Source organism: Macrobrachium rosenbergii, chromosome 10 (assembly GCF_040412425.1).
Source record: "Macrobrachium rosenbergii isolate ZJJX-2024 chromosome 10, ASM4041242v1, whole genome shotgun sequence".
NCBI classification, from domain to species: Eukaryota; Metazoa; Arthropoda; class Malacostraca; order Decapoda; family Palaemonidae; genus Macrobrachium; species Macrobrachium rosenbergii.
The window spans coordinates 45,053,922-45,076,310 of record NC_089750.1 but is presented as its reverse complement, the minus strand read 5'-3'; the positions used below and the strand labels follow the sequence as shown (position 1 = coordinate 45,076,310).

Below are 22,389 nucleotides of genomic sequence, written 5' to 3'. Positions count from 1 at the left end.
ATCCCTTTAGGGTTAGGGACTGAAATTTGGTACCTAGTCTCACAGCCACGCCTTGAATTCGAAGGTCGCATGGCATTGCCGTGAGGGTATTTTTCCTCTTATTTTATTTTATATATCTTTTTGATGTGACACAAGCTACAATGCGGCGTAGATTTATGCTTTTATTTCGTTGCGTCCCTTTCATGTATTAATTTACTTTTTATTTCTATTATATTATGTGTGTATATCCATGTCACTTGTTTATGTGCTTTATTTGTATGTACTTACTTTTATGTGACACTTATTTTTACTTTTGTACATATATGCCTTTTTCAGTTTGGTATCTAATATTAATCATTTTGTATTGGAAATAATGCTTTTGTGTCTGCTACATTTAAGTTGTCATTTTTCTTTGTGGCTAACAAATGCTTTTTTGAAGGGATTGGGGGATGCGGGCTGGAATATGCTCTTCTTTCCTTTCCTCCTGAGGTGACGGGTGTGGCTTTGACCAGGTTCTCATTACTATGGCAGGTACCCGAGCAGCCCTGCCCTAGCCACCCTAGGGAGTCGTTGTCCCCACCCGGCTCTGGTGCGTCAGTTTTCATTACCACAGGTCTTACTCAGGTGAGAATGAAAGATTAATCAAAAGTAAAAAACACATGCACAGACCTACTCCTCCCTTCCCCTATGCCCTCTCTCTTGCCTTTTATTATGTCTTCCCTTTGAAGGAGACGCAACTCGCTTGCCTGCAGGTGTTGCCGTCTTTAGGGCAGAGAGAATCAAAAAGATCCGTGCACCAGTTGACCAAAAAAGAAAAAATGTCTTCGTTACTCACTTGATAGTTCTCTGCATTCTCTCTCTCTCTCTCTCTCTCTCTCTCTCTCTCTCTCTCTCTCTCTCTCTCTCTCTCCATTTTTCTTTATTCAGTTCTTTTCACTCAAAGAGACCAGTGTTTAGCCTGGCATACCTGTAGTACAGGATGGAGAGGTTTATGTATTCGGAGGAGAAATTCTCTTTTATTTTGTTTTAATTGTATTTAATTAATCCCTTATGTCATTATATTTTTTCAGGACAATATGAACTCTTCTAACGCCTTTTTATTGGTGTAAAAAGATTTTATGTGTTAGTTTGATAATTATGTTCATTTAACAGAAAATTATCTTTGGTTCTGCATATGCAAAATTTGTTTAAACTTTTATGCCCCAGTCAGATAAAAACATTACTTGTTTACTTTTAGTTTTCCCTTTCATCACATAAGAGCTCGAGTCTTATCAGCTCATGTGTTCTGTGTGTGACTTGCATTATTAAGCATATTCTAATGAGCCCGAATCTTGAAAGAGTTGACTTCATAAATCAAGAACCGGTGTCGGTAAAGAGAATATCTCTTCAACGTACATTGATCAACATGGTCTTTTTTTTTTTGTAATCGGGCTACCTGTCATAGTGATTATATATGTTACTACATTTGTTTCGATTATTATACTTCATTGTGACCGTATATTGTAGTAATTGTGTGGTTCCCTTGATTTGGTAAAATATATAATTTTCCATGTTGCCACATGTCTTCAAAAATTTGATAGAAATTAATCGTAAATGTTTAGAATAAACTCTTCATTATGACAGCTAGCACTGGTTACGGTATGATTCTCGCGGCACTGTTGGGTTTTGCGCTGTTAGTGCCACTACTGCTGTTCATGCTACTGCTGCTGCTGCTGCCTGTCACTTCAGCCGCTAGTGCTGCCATTAATGCTAATGAAGCTGCTTATGTTGCTGGGTACATTGCAAGTTTGGGTTTCAGGTTGATTTCCGTGTCAGGCATACGTATGGCGGCTTGTTTTCCGTTCCGTAGTGGGAAGGTACCTGGGCTCGATTTCGGAGAAGTTGGTTTGACCTTGTCATGATCTTCGTTGAACTTGGTATAAAATTACACGTGCCCCCAAGGTATCTCTTCTTCTGTACACCTAAGAGGAGAGGTCTCTTGGAAATATATGAATAAATACTAAAATTTGTAGTGGTGTGTATATATGTATATATATATATATATATATATATATATATATATATATATATATATATATATATATAATTTAAAATTTATATTTATATATATAGTATATATATACATATATTTATATATATATATATATATATATATATATATATATATATATATATATATATATATATATATATATATATATATATATATATATATATATATATATATATATATATATATATATATAACATACATATATGTATATATTATATATATATATACATATAACATATACATATATATGTGTATATATATATATATATATATACTGTATATATATTATATAATATATATCTCCCAACATGTAAAAATACATATGTAGAGACACTATACGTTATTTCAGAAAGTAGAAAGCAAAGGTTTGAAGTAGGTGAACCCTTACTAAACGAGTGAAATAAGCCTCGGCATTTCTAGAGACCGGAATCGTCTTCGGAACTGATCTCAGTTCTGCAAAGTTTGCCTCTCTTCAAGAAGCATCGTGCAAAGCAGACTGTTGAACCCTGCCCCCAAAGAATTTAAGTCGCAAAATCTTCAATATTTAAGTGATCGGTTTTGTAAAAACGGCTTCTGCTCTTGAAGAACCACGAGATGGCATAGGAAGTCATGTCCAGGTACCGGTGGACGGAATTTTTTTTTCGACCTTTTTTTTTTTTTAACTCGCTAACATTGACTGCATTGTGAATTTTCTTTGAGACAGGGCGCTGATGATATTAAGTGCTGTGTCATTCCTAATTAATGTATAACATTTGTTGATGCAGCTGATTTACCATTATTTGCATTTTGAAACATTCTAATTCCAAAATGAGATTTTTTTAGCATGATTTAGCAAAATTTGGTTTGTATGAGTATACCGTATTTTCTCTAAATAAAATTTCACGTGTTTATTCAGAAGTGTTTTCGCGTTGTTTCAAATTTATGGTTTTGTTCCGTAACAATGAATAATGTATACACATTTCGAGAGCTATAGTATACAAGAATGACGTATTGCGATATTAATAGCAACGTTTGAAATCATTTTTAATTGTTGGTAGTCTTTGTTGTGGTTTTATTTTATTGACCTTAGAATAACAAATAAAATTGGTTCTGACGCACAGATGTTACCGATTTGTGTAGGCAGTTTCATTTTCCTTTGGAAAACAGTATCGCAACTTCGCCCGGTAAAGGCTGTCATTGATGGTCTGATGGTCAAGTGTTAGAATATTAATACTAAAGGTTATTGTTATAATAATAAAAGTTCATTTTTTAGACCGGAGCAAAGAGTATTTACACCTGGGAAATGTAGCTTGCGAAGCCATGGAGTGGCTCTATTCCTTTTGTAATAGTTCCCTGTAGATCTATAGGTATCCATTTTCTATTGTGAGCGTCAACTTGCTGAACCATTTTCTATGGCTACTGGAGAGGCATACTTCGGTAAAATGTTTAGTAAGTGCTTGGATTGGGTATCTTCGAAGTATTTTACTGCTTTGCTTGTTATTGAGGAACCTGGAAAATACATGAGGTACTTTGTGTTAGACCTGGTGAAGGTTTTTCGATAGTTTTGAAAGTAAACAGTTAACAGTAACGTTGGTATGAAAAAGTAAAGTTGATTCTTGTAATGTAGCTTGATTTTTTTATAACTAACCAAATGTATAATAAATATGAATGTTGGGTTGATCTGCTATTTAAGCGATACTAACAAAAACTTGCTTCTGATTTTATATTGGCTATGTAATGATACCCAACGGTAAGTTATGAGAAGTTTTAATAAATCTTTGAAAGGTAAGACAGTTTGATATTTATTTTATCCTTTTTGTTGATGTACAACAAATTTTTCAGGTTATATATTCTTATTTACAGTTACCCACCGTTTTTTAGCCTTATATAGTGGTTTATTGCATTAGCTTATAACTCATATGAGTATGTTTTAAATGTATATATGTATACATATATGTGTGTGTGTGTGTGTATTTTCTTAAGAGTTTTTTTGTGTTTGAAAATTGCATACTCAACAATGTGTTCACCATCGAGGAATCAGCATCACTTTTGAATATAGTTATGTAACTTTTTATGTTACCTCCAAGCATTTGCATGGATTTACATCGTGATCTACACCGGTTTTAATTTCGCTAGATGTGTGTGTGTATATATATATATATATATATATATATATATATATATATATATATATATATATATATATATATATATATATATATATATATATATATTTATTATATATATATATATATATATATATATATATATATATATATATATATATATGTATGTATTAGAATAAAAGTGGTGTAAAGGTTTTTTTTTTTGTGTTTACATTCATTCGAATATAAATATTTTGCTGCATGTTCAATATATATTGTTGGGAATAAGTGATTTTTGGGCATTTTCGTTTCCTTTTTGTCTTCGTGCAATCAGCTTTATCATTCTATCCTTTAAACACAGAAAGCAAGTGTTCTCACTAAGCTTCCTGCATATAAGATTAATATGAGTTGTTAAATGTGCCTAACCCATCCCCGCCCCCACCTTTCCCATCCTTTTAATTTTTTTTTCTGCAGGAATGAAGGAAGCAGCAATGATTCTGTTTCTGGTAGATGGATCATCTTTAGTGACTTACTCTAGTAGGTGACCGTACGACGATATTCTCAAACCAATGATTGTGCTAGCTCAAAAAGTCTATTAGAAAGGCGAATTGGTGAATTATCAGAAAATTCCTTCCCTACGCAATGTTTTCATTGTTCAATTGTGTGACAAATTCTACTTTGCAGTGAATGCGGGTCCCATAATATATACTCTTTTACTTATTGCATTTTCACATTTTTCATAGGGTCATTATATTTTCAACGCTTTGAAATTCTATTGTTATTATACATATTTTTTATAGAAATTTTACTCTTAATGTTCATATTGTTGTTAAAAAATCATTGTTAGGTTTACTGTGTGTTTTCGGTGATGATTTTATCTTGGGAAGGTTGATTATGTTTCGTCGTTTTTTACTCATCCCATCTTTCTCATGATATGGAGGCCTTATCTCCTTTGCTTGAAAACATGCTTTGTTCAGGTGTTCCTTTTAAGGACAGATTTCTTGACCATCAGTGTCATGACTTTAAGCCCAATCTTTTCTATCCGAAGCCCGTTTCTAGAAGAAAATGGAAGGTCGAGTCCCTCATTTCCACGTTCGATGCTCCTACCTTTTTCCACCCCGCAACATTACACATGCACTGGTTATAGCTAATTGCTGTAAAGCATTTTCTGTTTATCAATAGAGAATGATGATTTTGATTGCCGTGAAATTTTTGTTCACAGCTTTTAGCAAGTGTGTTTGGAGTCTTACCATCAATAGCGATGGTTATTTGATTGCTGCCAGTAGGAAAACGTTTGGCACTATCCTTATACCTAAAATATTTTTTATTAGTTCTGGGCGGGACTTCAATACTAAGCAAAGATTGGCTGGCGTCTGGTGTGACTGTACATCACTGCAGGTCAATATGGCAATTTTGTCAGATCTTTTTATTGTCAGCAGCCGATAGAAGAGCACAGTAAACCCTTAGATTTTGTAATGTATGACATCTAAATATATAGCAGTGGTTTAACCAAAGGTTTGGTCAATATCAGTGAGTTTATTTGAATTCTTGACCATTTTGCCAAAGCCTTGGATCTCTCTTTTTAACCTATTCCTATTGCCACTCAAAAAAATGCATAGCTAATGTCTCTTGCCATACGGAAAATGATATAACGTGATCGTATATGTGTATAGATATCTGAAGCTAATACAAAAAATTTAACCCTTATTTCATAAAAATTTTGAGTAGTCACTCAAAAAGTTTAGCTCGTTCCATCAACAACTATCAAACAGCCAGACTAATGATGCACCTTGATTTGAGGATTCATCATAAGGAGAGGAAAGCATACTCGGTTGAAAGTAGTAAAGTGAGCGATTGAGCGCATAGATATGGCATGCTGAGAGAAATCATCTTCAAACATGTAAGCTAGATCCGTCAGTGGTGGAATCGGGTAAAAATCGATATCATTCTGTCAGGCACATGATAGGAAACCAACCCGAAGGACAATTCAGATGTGCTTCATAAGATCTGTGAGGTTAAACGGTCCTCGGTTAAAGTTTTATTTAATATCTGTCTTTATGACCCATTCGTCAGAGAGTATGCTTTTTGTTCAAGGGATATTAAAAAAAAAAGTTGCAACATCCTTGAGTTATGCTACAGAAGGTCCAGACTGGTTTTCGTTCTCCCCAACATGGCAGTTTTTTGTGTTTTTCAACATTTTTCGAGAAGACCAAAAGTTATGTAGTAACGTATTAACGCTAGCTACAACCTCCCAAGGCCTTTATTCGTTCCTCCAGCAATCTCAAAGGTTGTAGTAAAACTAAGCCTACAGCAAGTACATCTAAAGAAAGTGGTTAGGTATAGGTTATGACATTTTCGATCTAACTTGTCAGATACAAGGTAACCTTACTTTGGATAACAAAGTGTTGCATATTTAAACTTTTAAACTTGATGTTGGAGAAAATATATCTGAATTCAGTCAGTTTTTCCAGGAACCGTCAATAGAGTTGCCGTCGCTGGTATTTTTTATTTATTAAGCAGATTTGTTTTGTTAGATGTTCTTTAGGATAGTGTACTTGGACCTTTCTTGTTTACTAGGAACTTTAATGTTGATTTAGAAAACACAGTAGTTAAAGTTGCAGTTGATGGTTAGCTTATTGTTGTTTTCAGTCCCAAATTCAAAGTGTAGTGGCTGCGAGCAATAGCTGATTTCTGGAATGATCCAGTTAATTGGATTCTATAAGTTATAAAGTTGAACTCCAGCAAAACTTCATTTAGTAGCAGATTTCGTACCGTTCTACAGTTTTACCGTTTGCTTTGCAGTGTTAAACCGACGTAATAAATTATTCGTTTTTTTTTTCGATACGCCGTGGCATATTCCACTCTTTGCTTTCTTTCTTTCATGGTTCTTACAGGATGTATCATTTGTGCTCCCCGAAAAACTTGTTCATAATGCTTTCTGTAAAAGAATACTATCAGTGCCACATGTTTCAGGTCTGCTATTTTTTTGTTAATGGAATATTGTTATGTCTCGATAACAGTAACCTCCGAGGTGTATATCTTGAGAAGAATATGCGAGAGTTGGTTTAATATTCTCAAGAAAATGTCTGTACTGTCATTAAACGATTCAGATCGTTGTCACGAGGCTTCCAGGGTGACTCCTCTACAGAAGTTGTTGCAACAGAGAACCTTTTTTTTAACTCCTTTAGCGTCTGCAGTCCAAGAATAGTGCTTGCTTCTCTTTTTGCAGAGCACGTACATTCACATTATGTCGGTGTATTTTATCACGATGCCCCGTTTCAGAAGGGTTTCAGTCCCTGTAAAACCGTGTAGTTGTAACCTTGGCATTAATACCCGGGCCATTGCTCAAAACTTTATAAGAAGCTTTAATATTAGTTTGAAGTGTCATCAGTGATTATATTGTTTTTCTGTATTTTATGCTTTCTTTTATGCCCCAGTTTGTCGAATAATCTTCTGATTAGATGTTACTGTGTTGTCCATAGTCCTTCCTTTCTTCACATGCGTGTATTCTAGATTGTAGATACATTTTTCTGTTTGACAGATTTTTAGGCTGGTGCAATCATAATAAAAATAATAGTAATGATCTGTGGTGCATCATTCTACTGTGACCGGAAATAATAAGTGTAAATCTGCAATTAGGCTTGTGATCAAACACTGTATTTTGAAACAATACAAGTCAAAAAAGTATTAAAAATGGGAGCTTTTAACCGTTTGCATGACGTTCCTCTTCACCCAACTGGGTAAAAAAAATGTGATTTTCTTGATAAGATAAAAACAAAATAGACGAAATTCCGTAGTAGCTTGGGAAAACTTCAATCAGTCCCTTAGATTTAACTATGAAATGGCGGCCATATAATGACTTCCTTCGTATCTGCGTGGTAGATATTGTGATCGTAATTGCTGCCTTTCGTTTGTATGCTACTCGAGGGAACGACAGACTAGCTTGTCTTCTTGCGTAAAGGGTAGCCAAGAATTTTACAGCATCAAATATGCCGAACAGACTTGGGTCTTCCTTTCAACTATGACTTCCTATAGATAAATATCCTTCAATCACTCGTACCTCTTTTTTTTTAGCATATGGACAAAATGAGCTTCCTAATGAATCGTAAACAGGACATTTTTGAAATAAAGTTTGGGATAAGAATAATCTATTATTGCCAGAAACATTATATAAGCATTGATCCTCATTTCCTGGCGTGAGCAACCAGATTTGCCGAACAGCAACACCGACATCCAGTAACTGTGCCTCTCTGTCGAACTTCTGAGTTCCAGAGGTCGCTTATTCCTCACACCTTTGGACTATGGAGAGTCTCCCAGAGGATGTCGTTAATTGGAACTTAGAAAGTTCAAGTGAAGATGCAGTGAATTACTATCCAAATGCAATTTTCCTTGTATTTTAATAATTTGCGTAAATTTTTATCTATTTATTAACTTTTAATTATTTTCTTTATAAATAAAATTGATCTCTTCTTTCTGTATTTACCTTTTCCTTCTGTTACTTCTTTGCAATGAACACCATATTCTTTGGAAGGTTGAATTTCAAATCAGTGGCCCCTGTAGGCTTGTTCCATATGAATAGGGTTCATCTTCTGAATGATAATAATAATAATATATATATCAGGGGACTTTGGTAAGACAGACTTTGAATAACAAATGAGATCTTGTGAGAACTGTTAAATGGCCGGTCCACGTGACCGGAAAACTTTTGCTTACCATCATTTCTTAAAATGCAAGTGATAATCATGAAAAGGAACAGTTATCGTCAACTCGGGTGTGGTGTTGATAAATGACAGGTACTTCTTTTTATGTAATATTTCTTGAAGAGAAAGGATTCAGCATATTCTAGCAAAGTATCGGAAACTGGTGATGCATATCCCTCCACCCCAAATGATTTCTGGGGTCCAGTGCAATAAGCTCATTCGAGAAAGACCCACGGGACTGGGTCTTGGTGACGTCTGACGAAACGTCGGTCAGTCCGGGGAAAATTGACGACACTGCCTTTCCCCTTCCTTCCAACCTCGTCACCTTATCAGTGTCACATCTGTGAAGATTCAAACAAGAACGGGAAGATAATCCTTCCTTTAAGAACAGAATAGCCTTTTCTTCAAGACGTCTAACATCTTAAAGCGACTCCTTATTCTGGAACAATGCACACACCAGCTGGGCTCTGTACGATCAGCGAAGGTGTACTGATGAATGTGGGTTTCGAGTGATCAGATAAAAGGAAATTAGATTTGGGAATTAGCACAAGCAGTATGATTATTGACATCCCAGATGATTATTGTCTAGGAGCTCGTGTGTAGGTGTTAAACCATCGATAAATAGGCAAGTAGGTAGGCGTTGTAGATCAGTAAATGGGATAGTCGAATGGAGATTTTGATTAAAACTAATTCAAAAAGATAAAATAAAAATGGTGGCAAGTCGTGGATGGATAATTTGTGTGTGTATGTGTGTGGTTGCTTTTTGGTAGTGAACGACTTCCAATGTCAGAGCTAGAGCTTTGAGCGTAATTTCAAATACTATTCAATTCTGTTCCTCAGGCCGAAGATTCATATCTAGATTCCTTGCGCTCATATATTGGGATTTGCTTGCCATGGCAAAGCCCCCAAAATCTTACAGATATGAGTGTCCTGTGGATTTACAAGTTTAGGATGTTTTCGAGCTTCATCTGTGGTCTGCTGCTCAGGCTTCATTTTCGTTTTTTATGAATTTGAATTACTGCTATCAGATAAGATTTTTTTGTACTGTATTTAAAGAAACATGTCTATTGCATAATGATTAGTCCCGTACAAAAACTGGTCTTGTCCAAAATATTTGTATCTTGCCTTACTATTTCTCTATTCCAGTTGGTAACTACAGCTGGCTGGTACAGGTTTCTTTGCAAGAAACCAGAGACTGAGAGAGAAAAAGTTTTATAAGTTGCTGTTGAAAGTCTTTCCGGGATGTTGAAGTTGAATTCACTCCCCGCCTCTCTCTCTCTCTCTCTCTCTCTCTCTCTCTCTCTCTCTCTCTCTCTCTCTCTCTCTCTCACACACACACACACACACACACACACACACACACACACACACACACACACACACACACACAATTATTTCTTCCTTTGTTGTCTGAGAAACACCAAGACACGTATGGAAGCTGCCCGATCACGGAAATCAGTCAAGTTGGCTGACAAATTGGAGATTGAAAGGCGCATCAGTGTTTATATTTTGTTTCAGGGGTTTGAGTTGGATTTTTTTTTATTACATGAAGATTATGTATTTTTAGTTGCATGTGTTGTTGCCGTGTCTAGACGTCTTTTTATATGTTTTAACAACTGGTTAGATGGAATTCAGTAGGCACAACAGTTTTGCGTTCATAACCTTGCTCTCCTTCGTTAACAGTATGCTAACTGTCACTTTTTAGAGGTTGGGTGAATACATCTGATGTTGGTGGAGGACGGCAGGATTGCGTGGGTAGGTTAGTTTATTAATGTGTTTGAGGGCCTCTTTAACATACGGCCCAATAAAGCTAAGATGTGACTGAATGAGATGAAGTGCGGCTTGATTACCGAGATTTACTCTTCTTCCCCTGCTCCTTCCAATTACTATTCCTATCCTCTTCCCATAAACTGTTACAACCTCAACCCCTCCCCATTTCCCTTGCCTCATAACCCTTCCCCCCTTTCCCTTCCTGTAAACTCACCCACCCCACCCAACCCCTTCCCATCGTTGTACCGAGGACACCGAAATACTCGGCGCTAGAGGGACTGCTTGCCAATGGCTTTCTCCCCTCATTCATGGGGATTGGTTTATTTATAAGATTGTCCATTTCCCTCCTCCTTTAGCCTAACGTTTAGCAAGTGCATGTAATTTACAAAATCAAATGTTCATATTTTCATGGTGTTCAATTTCGAAATTGGTTCTTCCATAATGATAAGTATTTCATTAATGCCCATTACGTATTCAGTTGATGTCGACGAATTTAACACATTTGTTCCTCGTTGAATGGAATTTGATGAGTTTGATTAGCACGTATTAGACTTTGAAGTGTATGAATGACGCTCTCCTGATTTAGTGCCTTCGTGTAGTGATTTACTGGACTGCCGATGAGCCTCTTACGGTGGTCGTTATGTAAATTGTGTAGCGCCATGGCCGTTTTTGTTTTTATGTCCCCCGTATTTTCCTTATTTATTCCAGTTTATTTCCTCATAAAAGTCGTTTTTTCCTTTTGATTTAGACTTTGTTCCCTTCGTATTATTTGTATGTGTTTGTTTACAAGCTTTATCTGTTACCTTAATTCATTTGTGCCCTTTCCTTTCATATGTTTCGTGCAGGAGAACTAAAGTTTTTTTCCTCTGTTGCGAAAGAGATGTCGAAAAGTGCAGACTTTTCCTTGACCATTTTTATTGCCATTGTTATTTCGATACTATAAAAAGTAGAGTGTCTGGACTTCATGGCTTTCATACATATTGCATACTATTTGCGTCATTTTTCAAATTATAGTTCATGTATGTTTTTTAATGTTTATGTCTGGAGATGTTAGGTACTTGTATGTGAGGTTAAGTTTGTTTGTTGTTTAAGAAGTATATGCAAATTTTTGTACGTGCAGTATGGAGAACACCTTTGTTCTTGTGCTAACAATTTTATCCATAATCTTCATGTTAACGTGTATTCCAGACAGCATGTGTATAGATATACTGTTGTAAAATATTGAATTTTGTTCTAGGAATTTATCCATTGAATATCTGCATCCCCATTCTTCCGAATCCCTCGTCTGCAACAGCCAGTCACAGTCGATGCAAATGCTAGTAACAGTAGGCAAAAATATTTTTGCCAATGCGTAAAATCCTTTTGGTGTTAGTGTCTAGTGCTCTTCACTTCCCCTCTGCAAGCTACTTTGCCAGATATTTTGTTTCCATTATTTCCAGTGCCATTGGAATTAAATCCGAACCTTTCGGTTCCAGATTGTAGTTTTTTTTTATTCATTTTTGTTGATGGTTCTGCATGCGAGAGTTTTTATCCTGGCTTAGTGTAAGTTACACATGCTGTGTCGGTGAATGAGTTTCTTCATATTTAATTTTCATGCATTTTTTCTTTCACTTCTTCTTCGTATTATTATTATTATTATTATTATTATTATTATTATTATTATTATTATTATTATTATTATTATTATTATTATTATTATTATTATTATTCCTGTCGTTTTTGTGTGATTCTTGTAGTTTAGAAAATAAGACGTTTTGATTCAGAGGAATTTGGAACGTGCCCAGATATTATGTTGCAGTGCGCTCTCTCTCTCTCTCTCTCTCTCGCTCTAAAACAGGGAAATTCTTGTTGCTGCTGGTTATTAAACCCCCATTTTATAACATTCTTCCTACCCCTACTCTCTCTCTCTCTCTCTCTCTCTCTCTCATGTAAAAGGTAAAACTTTTTTTTTTGCTGCTGCTGCTGCTGCTGCTGCGGCTGCTGTTATCAAATCCCATGTCCAGATTGGGAAAAGCTGAATGCTGAATACAAAAGACTTCGTCTGGGGAGATGGTGCCGCAAGAAAGAAGATACACTATAGAAAAGAAGTATCAGTCAGTCAATCAATTTCTGCTGAACCCTAGGGAATGCATAGGGCCTCATTGAATCTTCGTCTCCAAATGTGTGTCCTGTGCTGGTTTCCTCAGGTCATTACAGCACTTTTTTTTCCCATCTGTGTATTTTTTGGCCATGTCTTGCTAGGCTTAGCTTTCCATGCCTTCTCTCAGCAACAGTCTACCCTGGTGCTCCCTGCACCAGTGTACCATCTGTTCTTTTAATGTTTCCCATCCACTTACGTCTGGACAGTCTCAGTCATTGAAGGGTATCATTCTAATTGATTCTCTTACCTTCTTGTTAGCTACTCTGTCGTGCCTCGTAATTCATATCGTTCTCAAGATTTTGCTTTCAAATCTACCACCATCCTGTCTGACATACCTTAGCTGAAGTGTGATTCCTGTCCATATATCACAATCGGTCCAGCCACAGAATTGTATATTCTTATTTTTATGTTCACCTGGAGCCTGGATTATTTCACACTTTTCAGCATTTTAAGGGCTCGTCCTGCCTTTTTTTTTTTTATCCATTCTTCAAATCCGTATTTTAGTGATCCTTCTGAAACAAACTTGAACCCTAAACCTTAGTGTACTTTTATCACTTCATCTTCAATAAGATACTGCATGATGATCTTTACAATTATATTATTTCCGATTTTAACCTCTCAACAAAAAAATTTACTTAATCTGCCTCATAACCAAACACTAATACCTGCTGCATTCCTGCATCAGCTCAATGTTGTCAACATAGTCAAGATCTAGAAGCTTTCTATTCCCTCTCCAAATATAATATACCCTCATTTTTTTTAACAGTGTCAACGCTGCATAACAAAAAAATATAACCACAGGATATAACCAAAGGATAGAATCCTTCCTGCATCACACCAGTCTTGACTTCAAGTCGATTTTTTCATGTAAAATTATACAAAGTTGCTTTCCTACAAATTCTAAATATCTCAAAGTTCCCGAGGAATGGTCTGTCAGTCTGTTAATGAATTGACAAGGAAAGTGGGCAGTCTTAGGAAAATACCATTGAATTTTACAAACGAAATCTTTTAACGATACATACATAAAGGAGTTTGTTGGCGACACCATTTCGATGTTGTATTGAATAGACCGAATCCACTTGTTGAAGAGTTATTGCTAGGCAAAGGGGACTTGGCCAACTGTTGAGGGGCCTGCAGTCACTGACATTAGACAGTTATAAGATTATAAAGTCTCCTCAGAAGATGGTCTTGACATCAGAGATGTTTTAAGGTCGAACAGGTGGAATGTCAGGCGTCGTTATGAATCTTTTTAATCGTGTTTTGGCATCGGGTATAGGTTTCGTAGATTGAAAAACTGGGTGATTGTCAAAGTACTAAAAAACCGGTGATTTTAGTGTGTTAATTGTGATGTATATGTAGAGATGAGACATTACAGGAAGATTTTAAGAAAATGACGCACTAATAATTTTCTAAACTGTAAAGAGCTTTTGAGATTGTGATGTTATGAACACTGAACTACAAGGAAAGTGAAACTGTTTTCGTGTAATAGATAGTATACATGAAGGAAATAAAAAAAAAGATGGGAAATCTGGCTTTAACGTTGAGTTGGACGGTCAGTGAAAACAAATTGACCAGGTCCAAAACGCTTCTTCAAACTGAGAAAAGGTATCCGAAATCGGTTTAGAATTGAAAACAGTATAAGATGATATTTGACTGACATGGTGGAAGCGTGTGGTTAAGAACCTACTTGGCAACTTGTTAATATACGATTTATGCAAATACAGTAGCTGTTAGGAAAATAACACAGGTGAATGGTTTCACGCAAAGTAAACTGTTTCAAGAACATGTAAGGCTTGGGCATGTTAGCGAATATGTATTTGCCCAGGTGGCCCTTTCTGTCATGCACAAGTTGCCTATTGTGCTATCTGGAACCTAAAGCATTACATTTCGCACATAATTTGATTGGGAGAACATAACGAAAAAGAGTAGTCATTCTAACTTTTAAGGAGAGTAATGGCCCCCCTTGTTGCATGACGAGAGATAATGTAATTAGAAAAAATTATAGGCCTGAAAAATTTTAAAACCCTTGAAGATTCATGAACCCTATTCAACATAAGTATGAGGTGAGATATGAACTACATTTATTTGTGCCTACTCAGAGGGGCAATGATCGTTAAGATTACAGTTTAAGGTTAGCTTTCCAGAGAGTGAGAAAGGGTATTATCGGAATTTAGACCAGTTTTATTGATTTGACGAATTACCATTGATATACCTCGAGTAAGGAAGGGGAACAGGGAAAAGACTCAGGCAACTTTACGGCAAATAAATATTTAAAAATGTATAATAATGAGAATAATTTATATTAGAATGAACCATTTTTATGACATACATTTGACAATTTTAATTATTAAAAATTCACTTTGTACCTGTTTAAACTCCTGAAAGGTAATTAACTCAGAGATAATTTATTTTTTCTAAGAAAAAGTATTAAAATGTTGTGAGAAGAAGTCGACTGAAAAAGAAAACCTTAGATTGTGACTGGGAGTCATTAGACGAGGGAAGATTTTGGGTTCTCATTCAGAGGCTCACTTGAGATCAGGGTGGATTGAGGAAGGAGTAATCTGAGTTTGTATGCAGACAGTATAGTGACCGGGAGGTGGAGGGAGAAGCGGAGAATAGGCTTAATCATTACTGAGGGATGAGTTGATGACATGGAACGGTATAGCTCGTCAGTGTAAATATCGTGAGAGGTGATTGGAGGGACCTGAGAAGGTGTTGTAGATTGGAATGTGGATGTTGTGAATTCACCAGTTACTAATGTAAAACAGAAGAGTGATGAGCTAAAAACCAGTGTACAAAGGGCGAGTAAAAGTATAAACAGGAAACATGTCCAAGAAACTTACTCGAATACCACATATCTGGTAGGACCACAGGTTATTTCCAGGACTTCCGCAAAGAGGATGTCGGTCGAACATAACTTGGATGGGAAACTAAGATCGAGGTTTGATAGATTAGTCGTAAGAAGGACACGATGGTGATCCCCCCCCCCTCCCCCGAAATTAGATTTTGTTTCAATCAGGCCAACTGTGTAGGAGGGCACATTTGAATTGTAGGAAATTGGACCGAATCATTTTTGCAGAGTTATAGTGATGGAAGTCCAAGACTTGCCTTATATTGCCGTATATGTTGTGAACTCCGCATGTTACAAAACAGTCTTCCGGATTTCCATCATGAATCTTTAGATTGCTGTGACACCTGGTGGGTTTTTGTAGACAGTCTTTGTTCGTCGAGACGCTGTGGAGAGCGGGCACTCCAGCACGCATTGAGAATATTTTCAGAGAGAGAGAGAGAGAGAGAGAGAGAGGAATACTCGTTTGTTTATTGTTAATTATTAAGTGCTTTTCTAGTTTTGCCTGTTTATCGTGTTCTTCAGTAACAGCAGCAGAGAAACCGCATGCAAAACGAATGAATATACTATAGTTTTGTAAATTTATTTCTTAAAAAATTTGTTTTCCTTGCAAAGTTCAAATTTGCCGTGTAATTTTACTGACTATGCATGTATGGTAAGTACGTTAATGCGTAAAGAACATCCATAGATTTTGTGTATTTGCCCAGATCATTCATAAAAAAGTTATTTACCTGTCGGGAATATCAGATTTGAAGTCTTATAGAATTCTTTTCACTATCCCGAGACATTAGGTGGGATACAATTTTGGAAATGTGCCCGAATATCAAAAGATGAATGGAGCAGCAACTTTCACCCAAATGTTTTCAGGTTTGGGGTTGGAATGCATTTATCTTCAAAATGCCTCAGAAGTTTGTGGAAGACTAATATTTCTGCATGGTGATTAGGGGAGGCAATTTTGAACATTATTCTTCTGTAACAACTTGAACTTGATCATTTGGATCATCGCTGACATTATTCTTCTGTAATAACTTGAACTTGATCATTTGGATCATCGCTGACATTAATTGCCCTGGGATATGAAAGTTTCCAATTGCCATGATGCTATGTAGGTTTTTTATTAGAATAGCTATATTCTTTCATTAGAAAAAAGAGTATTGTTTTATGGATATCAGAATTCATTAATTTTCAGTAATTAAAACAAAGTTCAGTTTCGTTTTATTGGTGGAAAAATGATCTGATGTTAACTTGTCACTTTTGGAACAACGTGGTTAGAGCCAGGTTCCAACCTCACTGAAGGTCAAGCTTTCCTCTTTTACTTCCTGCTCCTCCTCAGCTTCTCCCTCAGCCACATCCCATTTCCGACTCCCTGTTCTCTCCCTCCCTCCCTCCCTCCCTATTCCTCCTTTTCCGTGTCCCTTTCGTATTGCGGCACTCCATTTGGATATGCCTGACATGCATGTCACCGTCACTCTCGTGCGGAACCATACGGGCATAATGCAGTGAGTATGGGGTGGGTGTTTTGGGGAGGGGGATGGGAGGTTTCTGCATCATGCACATAACTGAACCCGATATTCAGTGCACACCTCTGCCTCACAATATGCGATATTTACTGCCTCGTTCGGCCTTAAGGAGACTTGACTCTTCGATACATCGATGGATTGGAATTGGGACTCTCTCTCTCTCTCTCTCTCTCTCTCTCTCTCTCTCTCTCTCTCTCTCTCTCTCTCTCTCTCTCTCGTGCACACTGAAATGTTATTGAATTATATGAAAATAGAAGATCGTTCGTCTGAATGACATTTTTGATGAAACATCACCGGATCGATGAGGTCACGTTACCTGTGTAACTGTTGTGTTCCAATTAAATTCTGTAACCTTGAGACAATGTAAACGGGAAAGATATTGAATTATACATACGATTGTTCCCCTGTTGTTGTTTTTTTATGAAATGCTTTTGCTTTCCTTCGGCTATTGACAGTTTTGCTAGATAGATTCGTTAGTTTTGTGTCATCAGGATTGAGATTTCTGGAAAAACTCCCTTGTAAGCACATGTGAACTCATTCATTTAGAAGAAACGCGTTAGCGGTAATTATATTTCTGGTAATAGGTTTGTTTGTTTACATGTACTGACAAACGGAGTGTTATTAATTTATTATTCATGGTAATTGCTTGATAAACATTCCTTTGAAGAGTGTTTGTTTATAATGAAAAATAGTTCTAATACTGATGTTCAAGAGTTGTAATTCGAGTATAGACACTGGAGCTTATGTTGAAGGAAATTCATTCTTTGCATAAGTTAGATGTACGTTGTATTATATTATAAAAAAAATGCAAGTTATTAATATGCTAGTCTAATTACCAGCAGCGTGTTGACAGACAAAAGGAGTACGATTTATGAAAAAAAAAACGAAAAGAACCCTTGAATCATGCTCGTAAACTTCCGGTAACTCGTTTGTAGTACTTGGTCTTGTCATGTAATGAAAACGGAAGGCTTTAATTCCGACCATCTCGTGCGGGAGAGAAGTACTTCAAGGGAAGGTCACCTTTATTAAGCGTTTCAAGTGGATTTTGGTAAGGTTACATTTTGTCGTTAAAAAATAATTTGGTCATCTTGAATTCTCTCTCTCTCTCTCTCTCTCTCTCTCTCTCTCTCTCTCTCTCTCTCTCTCTCTCTCTCTCTCTCTCTGCGTGTGTGAAGCTTGTTTTCGATAGGAATTAAAATTTAAATCTACTCTTGCCTATGGGATTATTTTATGGTGATTCTCTCTCTCTCTCTCTCTCTCTCTCTCTCTCTCTCTCTCTCTCTCTCTCTCTCTCTCTGAAGCTTGTTTTCGATAAGAATTAAAATTTAAAACTACTCTTGCCTATGGGATTATTTTATGGTGATCTCTCTCTCTCTCTCTCTCTCTCTCTCTCTCTCTCTCTCTCTCTCTCTCTCTCTCTCTCTCTCTCTATGTGTTTTTCTTTATGGATTCGATTTTGATCATCTCCCCAGGCCATATCACCTCTTGCTGCCGTGAAAGCCTCACTAATGTTGATTCGCCCCTTGTACCCGAGCTTTTGTCCTTCTTCTTTTCTCCATGCTTTGGGTCCTTTGAAGAATGGTCAACGGAATCTCTCAGTCCATACCTGGGAATGCTGGTGGCGCGTTAGCTAAGGATCTGTTACCGGTTGCATATACGAAAACATTTGGTGCGTTCTCATCAACGAGTTCCAATAATTTCACGTATGGGCATCTAAATTAATGGCCCTGTTGCCGTATGCCGTATGAATGACTGTGCATTTTGAAGAGACAATATTAAAAAAACAATTGTGTTAGAGGGTTGAAACAGCTGGTCTTTCTTCGTAATTGTAATTTTATCAGTAAATCGGCGAAAGGGGAATGCCCAGTTGCTATATCTCCGAAAAATAACAGAGCAAATAAGTCGAGGAGACTGACGAGGTAACCCTGGATTTCTCCGACATCGTAGAAGGCAAGGGCATCATTCTCATAAATTTCTTCTCTCTCTCTCTCTCTCTCTCTCTCTCTCTCTGACAAAGAACTTGGTGTTTAGGGAGAGAGAAGCAGCAGCAGCAGCAGCATCACGGCGTAGCTTGAGAGTGAGTGGCAAGCGGGCTGGCAGTCCATGTTGTGTCTCAGTCGATCACTGGCACCCACATAGGTTGCACGCGCGCGTGGTATGTGCCACCCTCACACCCCTTCTTAATTTTCCTATTCTCTTCCTCCTCCTCCTCTTATTACTCATACATATTTATTTTCACAGTTCCCCCCCGCACATTCGACTTCGACGGCTTTCCAGTTTGAGTTGTTCTCCCTTACCTATACCTATCCCGTTTCCGTCGCTCAGTGGGCGTAACTACATACGTCGCGTGTTTAATATATACGCCAGTGTCTGTGCGATTTTGTGGCCTGTGTTTCAGTGCTTTCCTTGAAATGGCTGACATCTCGTACCCGTTCTTCTCTGCACTGTGATTATTTTGTGTCAGACCTGGAAAGAGATGGCGAGTCCTTTCTTGGAAGTCCGCTTCCCTGAATTGAAGTAAATTTAATGATACAAAGGTTCCTCAGTACTTCGAAAAGGAAGAGGATTGAGGAACAGAAAGTGTCTGACCTTAATGGAATTCCAGTGAAAAACTCTTACGAAAAATGCGTAATCAGGACGTTTTAACGTAATTGGACTGAACTGCTCTCATTTTCTCAGAGTAGCCTTGTATTTCTTCAAAGTTCAATTTACAGATTATCTTTTACTCTCCTGGGATTAAAGACCGACATGTTATTTGTCAACGTTTGTTTGTTGAGCTCCGGTTCAAATGGTAGATGATGTAGTGTATTGCCTAAATCGTCTATGAAAAAATTGTATAGTTTGCTAATGAGTAGCTTTGTTTTATTTCTTGTTACTAGTAGCTGGAAAGAATTTTAGCCTAACGAAGTCAAATGTAATTGCTCTCCAGCAAAGAGCAAAATGCTTACGGATTCTATGTGATTCAAATTCCAAGTTCATTTTTTATCGGTGATCGACATCCCATTCCAAAGATCAGCATTTATGCACATATCTGATATAGTAAGCAAAAAATATACTGGACGCACGAGTAGGTAAGTAACACTTCTTGAATGAATCCGGAGAAGCTCTCAAGAAGCAACGAAGAGAGCGAGCCCTAACGAGTCTCGCTTTCTTCTGGTGACGTTGGAACAAGACGGTTTGTATTCCTGTGTTCTCTTATATTGGTGTAGGGACCTACGCCGCCAGATCTGGAGTTCTCATGTGTACTGGAAGTGCCCTGGAAATTCGGGTCACGTTTCGTTAAGTTTAATTGGTGGGCTGATATAAGTGTGTTTCTCTCTCTCTCTCTCTCTCTCTCTCTCTCTCTCTCTCTCTCTCTCTCTCTCTCTCTCTCTCTCTCTCTCTCAGTGGACCTAACCCACTTAAATTTTGAGTGTTTTATATATTTCTTCAACGTTAATGTTGTGTCTTATATTATTTGATTTGTGGGTTGGTATAACTAATGATTTTTTCTCCCTCCTCTCAAACTGGATTTGTCCAGTTCTGTTGCGCTCTATAGCTATTTCTTGCGTTGAGATTTTGTTTTTGGTTTTTCGTTTTCTTGATATAGTGCTCTCTTAAACTTACGCCTTATTATTTGAACTAACTACCAAGCCGTAAAGAGGTTTTCAAAGCTTCCAGTAAAAAAACCTGTCTTCGTGGTAAATTAGCATTTCAGAGGGTGGTCCATATATTTTATTTGCTCAGTTATTATATCACATTATGTTAGTAATGTTAAGTGCTCAGAGTATAATATATTTTGTTGTAATAATGGAAAATGCAATGCATTTGGATGAAAATAAGGAGAGGGGAAAAAGTAATTGCCTAACCTACAACCAAGTAAAGGTATACATGTATGTGAATATATATGTATATACATACATACATACATACATACATACATACATACATACATACATACATACATACATACATTGAACATATGCACGCGAGCTCGTGTGTGCTGTTGATAAGACCATAGTGTGTGATGAGAAGACAGCAAGGAGATAAATGAATTATGTGTAGGATTAGATGAGCAGGATTAGAAATGGATAGAGGATTTGAGTAGCCCAGTGGTAATAATTAAGTATTTGCGGTAGTAGATGCTGATATCAGAGGAGCAGAAAAGGGCGAAGTAGATGTGATACTCTTAAATATACTTAATTACTGCCTTCCAAAAGAGGCCAATAGACAAAGCTATGGCATGAAGAGTACCCTAAAGAAGTTCAAGGGAGAGAACGAAGAGTTTTCGTTTCCTAAATCAGTATAAAATGGTCATAGAGTCATTCAGGAAATAGACGATTTTGGGAGAAAATTTATGATAGACAGTTCAGGAAAATATCTGTAACGGATTAATGCTGAGGCTCTTAAAAATGAAGGGAATCGCGGAAAAAGTGTGGAAATATATACTTAGGAAATGTGCGTAATGCGTGGTGAAATAGGCTTAGAAAGGGTGAGATGTGTTTCGATAGAAGCAGCGAAAATTGTAAAGAATATAAGGTGGTCGCATTCCTAACGAAGGTGCTTTGAAGAGAATTGGTTGAGGATATATGAGTCCTTATTAATATAGGAAAGGGCAAAGTTCAACAGGTTTAAGTCAAGAATGTTCGTCGAAGAATTATTTTGCCGTAACAGTTCTGTGAAGGGTTTGCTCGGGAATAGGAGTTTCACTGGTAGCATACGTTGCTGAATTTGCGGCAGTTCTTATTTGTTTGCTGTTTGTTTTGTAGAGACTGCGTGGTGTGAACACAATGACTTCATTTTTTCGTGGGAATTGGGAGAGTGATTAATTGACGTGAAGCCCGGAATCATTTTCACTTTCAGGTAAATTTTTTTGTTTTCATACTTATAATGTACTGGAATGAAAGAGATGTTCTGTTTGCAGTTAGCGGGTAAAAATAGTAGATTTAAGCGGTTTTTAAGTATTCTGTGTGGTTTGAGGAGAGCGCGAGAGAAGAAGCAATTTGGAGGGTATGTCCCTAATTTATAGCGTCGGAGGGACGGAAATGGATGATTGCCAAGATGCTTGAATGTTAAAAAGCGGTATGGGAATGTTGCCGGGAAATGGTGAGGCATTGTGGCAGAGAGAAAAAAACATGAAATGCCAAATACGAAATCAAAGGGTGTGCAAATCTGATGATCTCATGGGGCTTCCACGTGCAGGTTTGAAGCGGTAATGAAGCTACTGAAGCACTTATTCGGCCTTGAAGGTAAGAGAATAGGTTTGGTTTGCTTGCAGGCGATGATGTACAGATCTTACACCGTGTTTCGTGGATA

The 22,389-nt window shown here is 37.0% G+C and overlaps 1 protein-coding gene across 9 annotated transcripts in view; it reads left to right on the top strand.

The window, feature by feature from the left end:
* LOC136842616 (transmembrane and coiled-coil domains protein 2-like) overlaps positions 1-22,389 on the top strand; it is a 499,544-nt gene that overhangs the window by 294,635 nt on the left and 182,520 nt on the right. For 3 of the 9 annotated variants that reach the window (XM_067110211.1, XM_067110220.1, XM_067110212.1), the window contains exon 4: positions 511-603. The exons of 4 other annotated variants lie outside the window; for them this stretch is intronic. In XM_067110211.1, the coding sequence (XP_066966312.1) occupies positions 511-603 (93 nt within the window). Of the gene's footprint in view, positions 1-510; positions 604-19,175; positions 19,250-22,389 lie in introns of those variants that run through there. 2 more of the 9 variants (XM_067110213.1, XM_067110209.1) reach the window with 1 other exon arrangement.